Source organism: Lissotriton helveticus, chromosome 1_2 (assembly GCF_964261635.1).
Source record: "Lissotriton helveticus chromosome 1_2, aLisHel1.1, whole genome shotgun sequence".
In the NCBI taxonomy this organism is placed as follows: domain Eukaryota; kingdom Metazoa; phylum Chordata; class Amphibia; order Caudata; family Salamandridae; genus Lissotriton; species Lissotriton helveticus.
Window position 1 is genome coordinate 248,460,443 of NC_136058.1, and position 18,753 is coordinate 248,479,195.

An 18,753-nucleotide genomic window follows, 5' to 3' on the forward strand; every position below is an offset into this window, starting at 1 on the left:
TCGGTACAGTGGGAAGGGGAAACATTCACGGTCTGGATTTACAGATTAACTGGCTCAAGACGTAAAGGGACCTTAGTCGTGTTTCGGTTCAGTACAGTTGCGGTAGGAAACATTCAAGGACAAGTTTATCAGATTAACTGATTCAAGATAATAGGAAGCCTAGGTAGTGCTTCAAAATTTGTGCAGTTAGGAGGCGAACCAATCAATTACTGGTATGTTCATATTTTGGAAGCATTGCTGTGAAAATCAAACCCGATCCCAAAGGTGGACCAGGATGGATGGCGGCATCGTAATAAATAGCTTAGGGTGAATCGTGAGGATTGAGACAAAGTAAATCAGTCAAGGGGCTTAGTAAGGGCCTCCGTTTCCTCGTGGTGCTGGAAATTCAAGTCAGGTTTAATTTAATGGTGCTACCATCTGGATCGTCCTCGCGGCTGCTGTCACGGCTGGAGCTGCGAGCTGGTGTTAGCATGGGCTTCTATGAGAATTAACAAGGGCGTATTATCAAGCCCATTATCGACGTGTTATCGTCAGTTTCCTGCCGATAAAACGGCGATAATTTTAACACCAGTCCTTGATAATATGCCCCCAGATTCTTTGAGTTTGTCCTACTTGAGGCAGGACAACGTGCTTTGTTTACTTTCAACGATCTATGCACCCTTTCACTTTCAAGGGTGCCGGGACAATCTCGACCACTTGTTTCATTTGGATGTGGATTCGCTCATCTCTGGGTTAAAATACAGATGTGCTGAGTCTACTTCGGGGTGAGTCCCCCTTAAGATATGACTTTAATGTTAAAAACAAGTTTTTTTTCTAAAATACATTGGTCCACGGTGATGTGAAGGGAAGACGGGATAATGCAAATTGTTTTCTTTATATATATATAAAGAGAAAACAGAGCTAGCACAATAACAATCATAGCGGTCTAAAAACACTGGAGCAAATGTGGCATCGTACATTACCTGACTATGGGCTCGCTGGAGGCATGTCCCTAGCGCTTGGTAACCCCAGTCTGGGGTGTATTTCTCTGGAAAAGCGCCTCTTTCCCCGACCATGAGGTGGTGGGAGTGCGCAGGTCAGACCTCCACTGAATGGGATATACATTGGGGAGGCTCGCCCTGACCAACTGCTCTCTTCCCTGGGTTTGTGTCGGGAGGTGCTTTGATCAGTCAAGCGCTTCCTTCCCATGTGTGGGTGCAGGCTGCCTCGGCTCTCAGTGGGACAACTTGTCTCTGCTTGGGTTAGAACTGGAAGGATGGCATGTGGACAAACGCGTACAGGCTGGAGGGGGGGTTAGCGATCCCCTCTCTGGGGGGTGTGTAGTAGGTTGGATGGAGGTCTCTGTGAGTATTCTTCTCCTGAGTGGTGTGCAGCAGATCGGAATGGATTTTGTCAAGTTTGTTGTGCACTAGACTGTGTTGCAACAGCAGGCAGGGAAGGTTCCACAAGCTTCTTGTGCACGGGGAGTGTGCATCACTAGGCAGAAGAGGTTCTCTGTGCACCTGCTTCTTGTGCACAGGGAGTGTGCACAGCAGGTCAGGAGGGCTCTCTGTGCACTGGGTTGCGAGCACCAGCCGACAGGAGAGACCCGGGACTTTGTGTGTGATGTGAGGCAGTTGCCTGCTGGGCCAGCTTTCGTCAGCCGCCTCTCTCTGCGAGCCGTGTGCGTCTGCAGGGATCCATTCAGGAATGTGTCTCATCTCTCCACGACTTGCTGGTGTGTTCATGACAAACCACCTATTCTATACCAGATGTGCACAAATCCTAGCACACACCAAAGTTTTATGGGAGAACCGGAAGTGCCAGTGCTGGAAAAATAAATCAGTAGCCCTCTTTTAGGACCATACCATTTCATGAAAGAACATGTGTTGACTATCAGGAAGAACAAAGAAAAACCAAAGGTGATGATGGACGGAGCGTTGACAATACAAACACTCACCCCCAGTCAACTGATCTGGGTTTAATCCATCATCGTTCTTTAGCTCACTCCGCCACCCCAGTTCAGACATGGCCATATGCAAATCAGTCTGACCCTGTGCCTCATGGGAACAGTCCAGCCCGAACTGCCAAGCCATGTCTTCCCTGGACCGGAATCAAGCTTCCCAGGACCGGTTTCTGGCATTAAAGCCGTCTTCAGCCGGGCTTGCTTGATTCCAGTGGCAAAGTGAGCAAGGGACTCACGTCTGAGCAAACCATGCCGACTTAGGGCGAACAAAGAAAAAACAAAGGTGATGATGGACGGAGCGTTGACAATACAAACACTCACCCCCAGTCAACTGATCTGGGTTTAATCCATCACCGTTCTTTAGCTCACTCCGCCACCCCAGTTCAGACATGGCCATATGCAAATCAGTCTGACTCTGTGCCTCATGGGAACAGTCCAGCCCAAACTGCCAAGCCATGTCTTCCCTGGACCGGAATCAAGCTTCCCAGGACCGGTTTCTGGCATAACAGCCGTCTTCAGCCAGGCTTGCTTGACTCCAGTGGCAAAGTGAGCAAGGAACTCACGTCTGAGCATACCCTGCCAACTTAGGGCGAACAAAGAAAAACCAAAGGTGATGATGGACGGAGCGTTGACAATACAAACACTCACCCCCAGTCAACTGATCTGGGTTTAATCTATCACTGTTCTTTAGCTCACTCCGCCACCCCAGTTCAGACATGGCCATATGCAAATCAGTCTGACCCTGTGCCTCATGGGAACAGTCCAGGCGGAACTGCCAAGCCATGTCTTCCCTGGACCGGAATAAAGCTTCCCAGGACCGGTTTCTGGCATTACAGCCGTCTTCTCTGGAAGTGACCAGAGAAGGAATTTCATAATTATCTAATGAACAAAGAGTTTGGATTAGGGACTAACCTCTAGGGTCTGATAGAATTTCCATTCAAGAAACCTTGTTCAGCCTCGTAGGGGGAAGAAAAAGATTTGAAGAGGAGATGCACAGATGAAAGAATTTCCTGCTTCACTTGTGGCCAAAACAGGTCAGAAGTCACAGGCACCAGTCCTAAATTTGCTTTAAGAATACTTTGGAAAATGTATTTTGCATTACAAACCTTATTTTTCAGTGCATTTCTCCTCTACTGAAGGACAAAAGCTATATATTTGCAGGAATCTGGGACCCGGAAAAAAGAGGTGCAACAAATGTGTGAACTTTTTAGACAGCCGCACAACCATATAAGCTTTTTTGGTTGTAAAAAAATTGATACAGCTGAGCCACCTATTTAGGCTAGCCATGAGCTCCCATGGTTTGTCCTTACTTCGACACTTAGCTACTTTTGGAGCTTTTCTTGTCAGATGATGGGCCTTCCTGAATGATCCTTCAACACATAACCAGTGCTTTGGAACCCTGCTTAGGTAAAACTTCAACTTTAGTCCCACTTGATATGTTTCTGCTCCATACTTCTTTATTGTCAATCGGGGTTTAGAACGAACTATAGTACAGAAACGGCCCTATTGGAAGTCACTGAATCTATCAAAGCCACCCTAGATAGAGGAGGTAAGGCACTATTGGTACTGCTGGACCTCTCTGCAGCTTTTGATACCGTGCCCTATAGACGACTCCTACAGAGACTCTGTGAATGTGGCATTGGGGGCACGGTTCTCAGGTGGTTTTCTTCCTTTCTGGAAGGCCGTCAGTAATCTGCCTGGTCCCCCCTTTCTCAGCGGATATTTCACCGCTGAATGTTGCAGTGCCTCAAGGCTCAGTATTGAGTCCAACTTTATTTAATATTTATATAGCCCCATTGGCACCCCTAGCTGAACAACATGGGGCAAAAGTGATAACTTATGCTGACGCCATTCAACTGTTGTTCACATGCAAGAAGGGCAAGATGTTTAGTGATAACACAATCAACTTATGCCTGACAAAAGTGTTTTACTGGTTCCGACAAAATCAACTGTCCTGTAACTCTGCCAAAACTGAAATAATCTTCTTCGGACACACTCCGGAGGATGAATGGCGTAATTGGTGGCCCAGGATCAGTCTCCACCTTCTAGTCCAGTTACCACTGTGAAAAATCTAGGAGTCTTGCTTGACTCGGATCTTTCTATGAAGTTGTAGGTTCAATCAGTGGCTGGTATGTATTTTAGGCTCCTAAAAATGATGAGCAACTTCCTAACGCTGCTCCCCTTGCCCATAGGAAAACAGTGGTCCAAGCCTTGATCACGTCAAGGCTGGATTATGTAAATGTGCTATACCTGGGCATCCCAAATTATCTATTGGGCTGCCTACATGTAGTTCAAAATGCAGGCGCTAGAGCTATCTCTCTGGTCAGGCCCAGGACTCACATGACCGCTCATTTAAAATCTCTGCACTGACTCTCAGTGAAAAATAGGGTTAATTTTAAGTCCCTTGTGTTGGCCTTTAAGGCTTTACATAATAGTGGGGCTCAGTACATCAGAAATAAAATTTACCCTATACCCCAGCCAGGAGATTGAGGTCATCAACCCAACATTTGCTATCGGTGCCTAATTTCGTCCGGGCTAGGAAGTGGGGACTTTCATTCCAGGTGGTAGTTGGAAGACTATGGAATGGTCTGCCTCTTTCTCTCAGACAAGAACAAGCGTGTCTCAGTTTCAGGCGCCAAATTAAGACTTGGCTGTTCCATCAGTAATGGGGACTTTGCGGGATGGGACTGTACACTGTTTTCCGTCAAGGGGGACCTGTTAGAACCGGGACACTCCATGGAGTAGCCGTGCGCATTATAAATACCCCAAAACATTAACATTTTAAGAACAGAATTATAACCCTGCACCAGGATTAGCCTCCAGTTTTAATCCAGCTACCTGGACTTGAGCCTCTGCCCCTTGAGATGCCTCTGTCTCAATAGGGCCTCTGAAATACACTAATTTCTATCTTGACATTACAAAGTAATGCTCTATTGATTTGCAAAGTTACCATTTTCTCATAATATCTGAAACCCTTAGCCATTTCGATTTATTTTGCAGTCTTTTTTAAATTTCACATTCATGTAATATTTTTACAAACTTTGAGTGGATTCTTTATTTATATGTGCTGTTGTTGGGGTAGTTTACTAAACAAAGTATTTTAACAGTGGAATGTCTTATTGCTCAGGTCAAGCCACAAAAAGTCGACTACATTTGCATCTGTCTAACCAAGACTGTGAATGCTATAGACCATCCTATTCCTTACACAGGATCCATCATCCCACAATCCTGCTGCCCTGTGGACATCTGCATTTAGAGCATCCCACAAAATGCAGAATTAGCAGCTCTACTTCTTTTGCTACCCCAAAAGAACCAATTGCCAACTTTTTATTTTTTGGAGCATTTCATGGTTACTTTGTAAATCCTAACCATTAACACTCTAGAATATTTTATCACTGATATCCGCCATTGAACGGTCTAAAGAAATACTTGTTCTGTGCTCCTAATACTAGTTTTTATGTAACGAGGACACCCACATGCAAGGTGGCAAACCACCTCTGATGATAAATGGAGCAAAAAAGGAGTCTTTGCCCATTTAGTTAATGGCCAGCATTATTGCAGTGTGTTACTCAATGACGTAAACCTGTGGTTAGACCCCTTACACAATAAAACTTGACACATGTTACACTACATATAGGGATTTCTTTTCCGTCTTCGTGTTTCACATCCAGAAACAGTTTTGGTGAAGACCATTCTCTACAATTACAGGGAGGTCGTTTTGCTGTCAATACTCCAGTGTTAAAATGTAGAAATATCCACGTTGCACTGTTCGAACAATGTGCCCTTATATTTTGCATTTCCTTGGCGCAAACTCTAAATTGTGTTGCAATGCAATGTAGTTTGCTCTGCCACATCATGCAGGCCCTCTTTTCTGCATAGTTTCAGGGACTCTTGTTAAAATCTGTGCATGTCCCAGCAATTCGAGCCCTTGAGAACAGTTTGAGGAAGAAGACTTTGAAGTGTGGCTGATTATTCGTATGCACTTTAATGAGTGAGTCTATTGAGTTAAACAAAGTGTAAAGTTTAAAGCAGTGTTACCTGATGCAAAAGTTACAGAAACCACTTGCAATGGCCTGGCACATTGCAGTGGTTTGCTATGGTTTCTCTATCCCAACATGCAGTAGATTACTCGCACTCTATATGGCAAGGTTTCAAAACTATTAGTTGAAAATGCAGTAAGATTACAATTAGTCACAGTAACATGAGCCAAACAGAGATGGGCTTGAGACCCTCACCCCTCTCTCTGACCCGCTTCTAGCCCCGCCCCACAAAACTAACTTCCAACAAGAGCTGGTAACGGAAAACATTTTTGGGCTCACAACACATAGAAAAAACCATGAAAGCATGCCCCCCCCACCTCCCCCCCCCGGACTGATACACTACCAAATAGAAGTCCGGGGTATCCAATATTAAAAGCAGGACCCAACATTGGACAAAGAACAACATCTAACTTCAGCTTCTGCCATTCCGCGATAAAAGCCTCCTTGTATTCCTGAGTAGAAAGGGAGAGAATCAAGTGAGAAAAGGCAACACAAGACATTTTTCACACATTGGTTTTGTCGCATTAAGTGATAATACCATATTAGCATGTCCGCTGTTTTCCAGAGTTGTAGGAAAGACAGGTATGAAGTTACCACAAATTATGTCAAACAGCCCCCACACAAATCAATAACCAAACACTACACCCACACTTTCCTCTTGCATAAAGGCCCACTCCTAGAGACACACTTCCATTTAGTACACCTAGCGCTCACATATATTGTCCATCCAAGAATTACCAGCACGTCGGAGTGAGCACACATACACAATCCAATCCTTTAGGTACACTATTAACAGAAATAATACTCAGATAGTACTACAGAGGATACTTTTGCCACAACATTTCCAAAAATCGACTTAGATTTCATCTGGTATATTTGAGTAAGTGAAGGCACCATGTGCCTTGGACAGAGAGGGGTGGATGGATACATTACAGTCGATTTGTGATGTATCCTGTAATAATGAGATGACAGGTAAAGTTATTACAGGTAACTTCTGACATTACAATGTTTGCTGCCACCAGTGAAGATTAAAGACGTCATAGAGCATAACTACAGCTGAACTTTAAAGAAGAAAAATGGGAATTATCTTTCCATTCTTTAGAAATGTTTTCCAAAAGAAAATGAGCATAAAGGAGATATGTATTACACTATGTTTACTTTTTCTCAATACTTGTAATTACAGGGAAAAATAAAACCTCTCAGCATTTTTCTACACTTTCTTAGTGTAGGCATTTTAAAAATTTTGATTTTCACAGCACTGAAATCTTTGGGCAACACATTTCTCATTTCTTTTCGATGTACTTAATTTCGATTAAAATCCCACTGTAATTCTTTATGTCTGCAGTCATACTATCACTTTCATATAAAGAGAATGCCACAAAACATTCAAGTGGTTGAGGGAAGGGTGCTGATGTGACAATCTGACAAATGCCCGTGGTTCATTATATGGCTATTGCAAGTGACACTGGAGTTCCATGACCTACCACTAGAATGCGATGGAACTTCTTAGTGGCTTGTAAAATCTTTATAATGCATGGCGGTGGGGGGTACTTTAGCCCTATTATATTACGGTATATTATTACTGTGCACTTCTGCATATACGGTTTATGCCAGGACAATTTTTCATGTGTATGTATTTAACCAATTTATTTAACCATATCCCAGATACAAGGAAATTAATTTGTGTAGCACAGTAAAATCACACTCGTGACTAGGAGAGTTGTTTCCATCTGTGAAATAATTGCTATATTCAAACTGTGGGGCTGTAAAATGTGTTTTTTCTCATGTCATCCTTGCTGTACTGTTAAAATTCAATACATTTCCACTTTATCAATAAATATGTTAATGCGAGTCTATCAGCAACATGGGTCTAAAGAACGTTATTAGGCCACATTTATTTTCACTGCCTTGGCAAAATATCCAACAATTTACCGAGAGAGCGAGAGAGAGCGGAGATAAATAAAGGGGCGAGTGAGAGAGTGAGTGCATGTCTCTTTATTCCCCTCTCTTTCTCTCTCTCTCCCCACCCACTGCTGATGAAGGAAATTTGTGAGTGAGTAACAAAAAGAGAGAGAGAGAGTGTGTTTTGAAAGGAATATACACATTTTTAAGGCATATCCTTTTTCAGTCCTGCTCCTGCCCAAAATGATGTTGAAGATAATCCCAGATTAGTTCCTAGGGATGCTAGTTTGAGGGAGCCAGTCTATATCCCATTTCCCCACTGACGTTCTGGATTCCGTGAAGATATTCTCTCTCCTGCTTGCATCACAGGTGAACAAGTTAGCTGGTAGCTGTTTTGGTCTCTTGAGAACATTGAGGAAAACTCTCAGATGGCTTCCGGCGGAGTACAAAAGAATAGTGATCCAGGACTGATCCTATCCCTCCTTGATTACAGTAATTCACTCTACCCACGTTGTGATGGGAAGTCTTCAAATTATTCAGAATGCTGCAGCCCTGACACTATGAAGTATTCCTAAATTGCAGTCAGCTAGGAAAGCTTTAAAATCCCATCACTGGGTTCCCATAAACTGCAGAGTTCTATTTGAAGCTTTTTGCCTTGTACATCGGGCCAAACACAGGATGAGCCCAAAAGGTCTTCATTGGTTCCTCACACCATATCAACCCAATAGGGCTCTCAGATCTAATAACCTTGATCTTTTGCTGCTGCCAGGCCCGGACTGGCCATAGCGGGCACCGGGCAATCCCCCGGTGCACCGCAAGGGTGGGGGCCGGGTTTGGGCCCCTGGGGCTGATTTTGTTACAGGGCCGATTTTGCTATGCTGCAAAATCGTCCCTGCAACAAAATCGGCCGAAAATCGGCCCTAGCAAAGTGCTCGGCGGCTAGACATAAGTTATTGTTAGACAATCAAGGAAATCTTGTAGCTGGAAAATGTTTTGGGATATTAAAAGTCCTTAAGAAGATTCTGGAGATCTTATCTTTGTCATCCCAGAAAATAGTAATTGAAGCCACGGTTTATTTGCAAAGTAAGCAGCGGGTTTGCCTTCTCTTTGCCTGAGTCTTGCCAGAGTCCTGCCCGTCTGCGCCCGTCAGCGTCCCGGAGGCAGCGGAGCGGTGTAGGACTTTGACTTGGCTGGGAGGATGATCTGCTATTCTTCTACGACTCTCCGGGCTTTGCAAATTTCTTCCTGCGCGTGCCGATCCGTCTTTCCGGGTCGTTTTAGGGAAAAACGGCTCTGCCCTGGATGTGGTTGGTCGCCTGTTTATGCTCCCTCCGCCGATCTTCGGCTAGGCGAGGACCGTGTGAAACATCGATGCTTACTGCTGAACATGAGATCAGTAGGCAGGCATGCCCTCGACATTTTTGATCTTCTTGTCAGGGAAAATCCTTTATGCCTTCTGCTGACTGAAACCTGGTTGGGGGAGACGTCCAATCCGGACATCCTAGCGGCCATTCCACCGGACTATAACATCTTTCGCCAGGACAGAGCCAAGGGAAGGGGTGGTGGGGTGGCGGTGGTTGTTAAGAAGAGTGTATTATGCTCTATTCTCCCCTTGGACACGATCGCAGGCTCTGAGTCCCTTGCCTTCACTATTAGGCTGTCCCTGCATCAAGCCTTGAAAGGGCTGCTGATATACAGACCCCCAGGACCTGCGGGCTCTTTCTTCGAGGACCTCCAGGTGGCCATATCCGGTTTGGCTTTGTCTGGCAGCATTGTCTGCTAGCGGGCGATTTTAATTTTCATTTGGATGTGGCTGAGGATTCGAATTCAAATAAATTGATTGATATCACTGCCCCTCTGGGCCTTGCTCCTTCTCTGACGGGCCCCACACATGATAAGGGACACACCTTGGATCAAGTGTTTTCATCGATCCCTTCAGTGGATATTGAACTTTTCCCGGTGCTCTGGTCTGATCACAGGTTGGTTGGGTTCTCCATACTGGGGAGTGAGCATCTACCCGGCGGCGCACCCACCCAGCCTGGATTAGCCTCGAGGGCACTACACAGAGTGACGCCAGAGTTGTTAGCTCAGGCGTTTGTCGACCATCCGTGCCCCATCTCGGGCGACCTGGAGCTGGATACAGAGGTCATGCAGGTGTGGCTGGCAGAGAGGCTGAATGATCTAGCCCCTGTAATGGCCCCCCGACCTACGGCCAAGCGGCGGTCTGCGCCTTGGTTTACGGAGGCGCTGCGTATTGATCGAAGCCAGTGTAAGGTAGCCGAGAGGGCGTGGCGCTCTCAGTTTGATGGGGAGGCCAGACTTGCCTATAGGATGGCGGTTAAAGCCTACCATCGCAATATTCTCTGTGCAAAAAAAGAATATCTTGCCAGAAGGATAGAGGCGGCCTCCAACTCATGCAAGGAGATTTTCACGGTGGTGAGGGAGTTTACGGCCCCTAGATCCAACCGGCCGCAAATAGTGTCATCTGAGTCATGGGTCTGTGATCTCGCCAGGTTTTTTACGGATAAGATCAAATCGATCCAGGCCTCCTTTTCAGAGAGGTCCGTTGAAGGGGTTTTCAGCACTGGGGCGGGACTCGTTCCATCGTCTACGCCAGATGTTGTTTTGGTGGAGTTCCCCTCTGTTTCCCCCGATGCTTCCCTTACGCTTTTGGCCAGTCTTAAATCGGGTTCGCCACTTGACCCCTGTCCAGCCAAATTTTTGGCCAGGATGGCGTCGGTGATGAACCCATTGGTCAATCCTCTCTTGAACTTGTCTTTGAGGGAGGGGAGGGTCCCGCGGTCCTGGAAAAGGGCTATGGTGATCCCTCTCCTCAAGAAGCCTGGACTGGATGCTGAGGTTCTGGCCAACTATAGGCCAATCTCCCTTCTCCCGGCCCTGGCGAAGCTCACGGAGAAGCATGTGCATGGCGTCCTTTCTAGCTTTCTAGAATCAAATGACCTACTGCACCCCTCGCAATCCAGATTCCGGCCTAACTTAAGTACAGAGACGGCACTCCTCGAGGTGTCAGGTTATTCGGGAGACACTGGACGTAGGAGGCAAGGCCATGCTTGTCATGCTAGATTTGTCGGCGGCCTTCGACACCGTCCCCCATGAGGCGCTGCTCGCCAGACTTTATGACATCGGTCTAAGGGGGACGGTGCTCAAATGGTTTACTTCTTTTCTTGAGGGCCGCCGACAAACGGTCTGTGCCTCCACGAGCTCCGCTGAGATGCCGCCTTAGGGAGTCGGAGTTCCACAGGGCTCTGTGTTGAGCCCGACTCTTTTTAACATCTTTATGACCCCACTGGCGGCACTGGCGGAGGCTTTTGGGGCCCAGATCGTGTCTTATGCGGATGACACTCAACTGCTCTTCACGTGCAGGAAAGATCAGGCATTTGATGGAGAGAGCATCCGGGGGTGCCTAGGGATGGTCTTTGACTGGTTCCAACGGAATGGCCTCAAGGCCAACTCCAACAAATCGGAGGTTCTGCCTTTCGGCTGCGCCTCGGACCCTGAATGGCGTGAGTGGTGGCCAACGGACATGTGTCCTCCTGCTCAGTCATCTTTGGTGGCCAAAAACTTGGGAGTCAAGTTTGATAACAACCTCACGCTAAGATCACACATTCTTGGTCTGACGGGCACCTGTTTTGGTATCTTGAAGATGCTCCGGAAGTTCTTACCTCTGCTTACAGAGGAGCATAGAAAGATCACTGTTCAAGCCTTAATAGGCTCTAGATTGGACTATGCCAATGCCCTATATTTAGGTCTCCCGGACTATCTTGTACAGCGGCTGCAAGTGGTGCAGTACTCCGTGGCTCGCGCCATTTTTGGCCTTCATAGGCGAGCGAGAACATCCGGGTTGGTGCAGTCGCTTCACTGGCTGCCCATCCGGAAGCGGATTATGTTTAAAACTCTGACTTTGGGGCATAAAGCACTTTTTGGCTCGGGAGCAAGGTATCTGCAGCGAAGGCTTGCCTTTTATCGCCCGGCCCGCTCACTTCGGTCAGAATCTTTGTTCATGGCTGTGGTCCCTCGAGTGTGGAAGGCTCGCACTGGGGGTCGCTCCTTTAGTCTCAGGGCCCCCCAGCTGTGGAACTCCTTACCTCTGGCTTTACGTAGTACTCCCAATCTGTTCCTGTTTAGGAAGAGCCTTAAGACCTGGCTTTTTAACCTTTAGGGTGCTCTTTTTTCCTCTGTCACTGTTTTATGTTGTTATGTTTTTTAATCGCTGAGCTGCCTACATAAAGCGCCGGGACACTCTTTTTGAGTAGCCGTGCGCTATATAAATAAAAGTATAACATAACATAACATAACATAACATATAGCTCTGGGTAGACCCCGATGTATCCGAGCACTTTACATGAGGCTCTGATCCTCATGTAAAGCGCTCTGATACAGGTTACATAGTTACATCAATTACAGGTTTAAAGTAAGGACATAGGAGAACACAAAAACATGAGATGTGGGGGAGGAAAGGAAACGCAATGGGGCGACGAGGAAAACAATGCCAGATGTCCGGCTGGGTAGTGTCGGCTGAGGGGGTGAACCAGAGCCAAAACTCCTCTATAGCTGCATAGGACAGCTCCACTTGGCATCTGCCAAGGTTGCTCGGGCTCCGAGTTAAGTCCAAACATTTATGGTATCCGCCCAGGGGGCATGGTCAAATGTTCCATCGACAGGCACCGGTCCTGTTGTTACTGGGAAGCACCGGCAAGGTCGGCAGATTGTAGGACAACCCATCGTTCTCCTGGCGGGGGTGAAGCTGAAAAGGAGTTGTGCCGAGAGACCTGATCCTCATCAGGCTTTAATCCTGTATAGTCCTCTATAGCCCCCCATAGCGACAGTTGTAGATTTGATCTGGGCGCCATTTTAGAGTCGGGCAAGCCTGGGACTGACCTACACTTTGAATAAGCAGGTCTCACTATGCCCCCAGTTTAGGGCGCTGATAAAAGGGGGCTCCTTGGAGTGTCCCAGCCGACATCTATGCTTTGTAGTGCTTTCTCACCGAAGACCTTGCTGTGCACCTTCGGGCTTCTTTAGCGTGAGAAGGTGGTAGCTTCCCCCAGTCAAATGTCCCCAGTGGCGGCCATCTTAGAGTCAGACGCACGTTGCAGCTCTGGATTCTCTTCACATGTGACTCACATCGCTTCCTTTAAAGACCTTTGGGACTCCTGTTTTAAACCTCCCCATCAACTGGCACCTCCTGTGCTACTTCGTAAGAGATCCACTCACTGGAGTTATGCTCCTGCCATCTTAGATTCAGACGGCATGGAGGGTGTGCCCCCGGTACCACGCACCTTCTTGATGGGCTGAGCTGGCCCCCGCTGCCTAGCAAATAAGTGCAGCTGGGTCCAGAGGTCTACCGCGCTCACAGGTTCCAAGAGCGCCTGCCTTCACTCCGGCCAGAGAGGGTTTTTGGGCCTACCACCCAAAGGCAGACTTGCTGGGCGTCAGCATTACTTGCTCTGATGGATCTATTCACAAGAGAGCTATGAGGGCAGGTTATCAAGCTGGCTAGGCGGGTCTCAGGGGAACAGGCAATTCATTTCAGGAAACTGCATCTCTGCTAGAAACCATGTGGACATTGTTACATTCATTAATTAAGTCTAGTAAAGAGTTACAAGAAATGTTATATCAGTCGGTGAACTAAAGCCAAATATTTTCAAAATATAGGACCCGATTCACAGAACTAACTCAAGACAAAATCCTAAACTTACTACCATTTTCGTATTCACAGAAGGCACTTACTCACTTTGGTATTCACAGAAGACACTTACTCATTTCGGTATTCACAGAAGTTAGGACTCCTAACTTTAGGACTCCTAAATGCCTTGTGTGAATACCAAAAGTCTTAAAATTAGGATCTTTCTCAACTTTACTACTACTAAACTGAGAAAAATCCCAATTTTAAGACTTTTGGTTTTCACGGAAGGCATTTAGGAGTCCTAAAGTTAGGAGTTCTAACTTTACTACTACTAAACTGAAAAAAATCCTAATTTTAAGACTTTCGGTATTCACAGAAGGCATATAGGAGTCCTAAAGTTAGGAGTCCTAACTTTACTACTAATAAATTGAGAAAAATCCTAATTTTAAGACTTTCGGTATTCACAGAAGGCATTTAGGAGTCCTAAAGTTAGGACTCCTAACTTCTGTGAATACCGAAATGAGTAAGTGTAGGAAGGTGGCTACCTGACTATGGTTACCCCAGATTTTTTGCCTGTGTTTAGCTGGTTTTTTTTGACTTAGTTGACCTGGTTCCCTGCTAATCAGGGCCCCAGGCCATCTGCTCTCTCTGTAAAATGGATTCCATGTACCCTAGGTACATACCCCAATTGGAAATGGACTCCTTGTCAGCCCCTGTATAATGCACTATAGGTGCCCAGGGCATAGGGGCCACCAAGGCCTACCAGGGGCTGCAGCATATCTTTTGCCACCCCTGGCTGGTTCTTAAATTGACACAACTGGCTGATCACTCAGCTGGGGTAAGGTGGTGTAATCACCCCTTGCTTAGATATAGTATACCTATATCTAAACCTATATCTGGACACATATTAACCTGTGAGCCACTCCTATGGAAGGCCTCATCAATCCTGGAGGCAGAGTGCGTGGTTTCATGTGAGATGGAGCTCTAGCATGAGCTGAGCCTGTCTGCAGCTGTCGGGAACAAATCCCTAAGCTGTTTCAGGATAATGCCATACCATATACTATTAAGTGCCTTATAATCCTCGCGGTTATTTAGCAACTTTGGTTTGGCTTTATCAAAACATGTCGTGTAAGGTGTCATACGATTTGGAATACCATCCCCTCGCCAGTTCTGGCGACGGGGATGGCATTCCACCCCTCTAGAGGGGTAAGACATGTTCCTTTACTAAATGCGGTTAATTTCTCCAAAGACCTTAAGATCCACAAAATGGATGCCTCTGCCACAGACAAATGTCTAGACCCCTGCAGTTGACCGAAACTCAGCAGATGGGGTCTGGACAAAGGGTTTCCTGTCACAGGAGGGTGTCACCACCCTCCAGACAGGAGATAGTGTATTGTAGCAGGGAGGTTTGAAAGAAACCAGACACTGCCTGGGGCGCACAAGGCTGCCCCTTGCATAATCCGGCCAAACCGGTTCTGGGGCACTCCAGCCCTCGTGCCAGGGCGGCCTGGATCAAAGGAAGGGGGTGTATCCACCCACTTCCTGGGTCCCACCCATAGGAGGGGACCTAGCAGGTAATCACGCCCCCCAGATTGGAATAAGAGTGGGAGCAGTGCCAATGCACATCAGATTTCCTGGAAGAAACATTTGAAACGATATTCTGGACCCTTCGCCCTCCATCTCAACGTGGAAGCCCGAAGAATCTCCCTTGTGGTCAAGGAGTGACCACCCTGCAGCAGCAGGCACCATCCAGCCCTCGACGTCTACTTAGTTGCAGTTCCCGCCGGAGCTCGAGCGACTGAGATCGACGAGATCAAGCCTGCCTGCCTTCTAACAGCCCGATCCACAGTCCCTGCAAAGCTGAGACCCGTGGAGGCGACCGGAAGCGTGGGGCACGCCATCTTGAATTGACCACGAGACGCTGACCGTGCAGCCCACGAGTGACCCTCGAAGCTGTGCACCGGGGTTTGAGAAGCCCCCACCCTGAGCTACTCCTGAGCCGAAGTTCAGCCCTCCACACTCGACGAGTGCTGCGTGGGGCCCTTTGGCACTATTTGGCTCAACGCGTTGGCCCGGTCACTTGCCAGCTGGCTAGTGGTCCCTGTGCCGACGAACTACCTAAGAAGACTCGTGAATCTGGTTGCTCCAGATCCACACCAGCTCCCCTGAAAAGGAGCCCCGACTCTGACCTTCCTGGTCCGAGTGAGAAGCAATCTTCCAATCCTGCGTGGATTGCTCTTACCAAGGCTTGTTTGCTCCAAACTTGAAGCCGACTGCACCGACGGTGAGAGCCTGCGTGGGACAGATCGTGACCTGCTCCTGGACGTCGCAGATGTCCCAGAGCCCACGTGACAGCGGAGAGAAGCTCCTCGACGACCACCTGATTGCGCCCGACATTGCCTGGTTCCGTCCTGGTTCCACCCTGGTCACTGCTGAGTGACCCAGACTCTGTCCCCTCTGCTTTCAGGTACTCTACAACTTGAGTCCACCCTTGGACTCCACCGGACACTTCGTCTTCACCCTGCCTGCAGCCCTTTCAGCTTCAAGCACCAAGAGCCTGCGTGTCAAAACCCGACGCCACTTCGACCCTGTGCACCCACTTCCTGTGGGTGAGGTAACTTTGCTCCGCCGGTGTTCCCACACTGGTGCACACCTCTAGGGTCTGTGTGTTAAGTTTTGTTCCTCTAGGTTCAGCGGAAGTGTCCTTAAACTTTAACTCTATGACTTTTACGCACCATTGGTTAACATTGGTGCATGCGTGCGCTTTCCGCACATCTCCCGAATCCCGAGGGCCATTCCCGACTTCAGCATTGCTTGTCCTGACTGCTCCCAGCGATTCCCTAGGCCCTAGGCCTAACCACTGTTCGAGTGGTCTCTCTTATACCACTTGTTTAGTATATGGTTTGAGTGGCCACCCGCCCTCATCCATAATTGTGCAACTTGTATGTTTAAACAGTGCTTTTGATTTAACGCTTGTGCCCCTTTATTCATAAAGAATACTGGGGATTGTTTTTAGTAATAAACACATATATTTTCATAATATATACTTGTGTGGTGTCCTTTCATTTGGTATTACAGGATTGTATGTGGTAAAACAGCTCGCTTAACACGACCTCTTAAGTTAAGCCTTTAGGCTGCTTAGTCCATGCTACCCCTAGGATAGCTTGTCTAATAAGGTTGACTTACAACCAGACACCATAAGGGATTGTTTGGTCAGGTAGTAGGTGGTTCCAGAATTGGAAACATCCCCTACCAGGCCAACTTCTCACATTGGTGAGCAGCGGTGCGGATTTGAGCTTGCTGTTGTTTTACCATTGCAATCTTTATATCAAATTGAAAGATCACATCAAGTACCTCTAGGTACATATAAAATCAAAAGCTTAGCATATTAAGTTCTACTGAACTTAGTAGTTGTAGGTTGAAGGGATTAGCACACCCTGACTACAACTAACTAGCAAGGTACAGTAGGAAAACACTTAGTGTAGGTAAGTGCACCACTTACACCTCACTAGTAACCATGTCTGACACAGGAAAAGCCTCTGGGTCTGCTCCTGTGACAGTTGACCCTACCCAGGCAACTTTTGGATATGACAAACTAACCCGCAGAGACTTGATTGCCTTGTGCAAAGCAAGAGGGTTAAAAAGGGGCAGAAGCCCCACCTGCCTAATCCTGGTAGAAATCCTAGAACAGGATGACTTAGAGAAGGCTAAAGCAGCTTCCCTAGACACAGGAAATGGAGGGAACCCCCCTGTAGTTGATCCCCCTGAAGAGGAGGATGATGATGACTTGGATGAGGACTCAGATGTTGAGGACTTAGAAGTACAGGATCAGGGTAGCCAGGTTCCAGTTGGTAGGCTTAGCCAGGCCAACTTGGACCTACTGGGGAATGGAGAGGGCCAGCACCTCCCCAGAACCCAACATGTGATTCTCCCAGGCAACAGAAGAATGAGATCTCCCTCAGGGGACTCTCATCTTTCTAGTGCCTCCAGAGAATCAGAGAGAGGCATGAGTGCTTCTCAGAAAGCTGAGCATAGGGCCAGAATGAGGGCTGTCGAACTCCAAATAGAGAGGGAGAAGGTAGCCTTGGCTCAAGCTAAACTTACCATGGCCCAAGCTAAACTTGCCTTGGCAAGAGAGCAGAAATTGTGTGGCTTAGATGCCACTGGTGGCAGCAATATTCCAAAAGAGAAACCCAGGTCCTATGATAGTAGAAACCTGACAAAGATTGTGCCCCCCTTCAAAGAAGGGGATGACATCCACAAATGGATGACTGCTCTTGAGAGAGCCTGCATGGTACAGCAGGTTCCTGAGGAACAGTGGGCAGCAATCTTATGGTACTCCTTTTCAGAAAAAGGGAGAGATAAGCTCCTCACTGTTAGACATGAGGATGCAAACAATTACAAAGTCCTGAAGAGTGTTCTGATAGATGGGTTTGGCTTAACCACTGAACAGTACAGGTTGAAGTTCAGAGATACCCAGAAGACACAGACTCAGGACTGGACTGATTTTGTAGATTGTGCTACTAAGGCTCTGGAGGGTTGGCTACATGGCAGCAAAGTACATGACTTTACAGGATTGTATAATTTGATTATGAGGGAGCAGATCCTAAGTAATTGTCAGAACCAGCTCTTACACCAGCACCTGGTGGACTCTGATCTGACCTCTCCCCAAGAATTGGGAAAGAAGGCAGACAAGTGGGTCAGAACCAGGATTAGGCCTAAGAATCAGGACAGTAACCAGAAGAAGGAGTCTACCAAGCCTCAAGATAAGGGTGGGGATAAAAATAAAGAAAAGACTTCCCCAGGGCCCCAAAACTCCAAGAATGGGGGTGGGTCCCAAGACACTTCTTCAACTGAGAAAAAGCCTTATTGTTATGCCTGTAAACAGGTTGGGCATTACAAAACAGACAACTGTTGTCCCAAGAATAACAATAAAGAAAATATACCTCCAAAGCCAGCTTCAACACCTCCTGTTACTGTCAGCAATAATCCCCCAGGAAGTGGAAGCACACCCAGGAATCTGGGTGGGTTTACTGTTGGAGCTCAGGTGGACCCTGGCCTATCCAGGTCCCCATCACCCAATGATCTTGTTTATGAGACTGGCATGGGGTTTGCCAACTTCTCTGCTTGCCCAAATACTTTGAGCAAGTATAGACAAGAACCCATCATCAATGGTTTGAAAGTTGAAGCTTTTAGAGACACAGGGGCTAGCATCACCA

General features: G+C 47.2%; 1 protein-coding gene across 2 annotated transcripts in view; it reads right to left on the minus strand.

The window, feature by feature from the left end:
* LOC144800424 (vitamin D3 hydroxylase-associated protein-like) overlaps positions 1 to 18,753 on the minus strand; it is a 654,091-nt gene that overhangs the window by 86,187 nt on the left and 549,151 nt on the right. For both annotated transcript variants that reach the window (XM_078671680.1, XM_078671681.1), the window contains exon 13: positions 6,329 to 6,437. In XM_078671680.1, the coding sequence (XP_078527806.1) occupies positions 6,329 to 6,437 (109 nt within the window). The remainder of the gene's footprint in view (positions 1 to 6,328; positions 6,438 to 18,753) is intronic.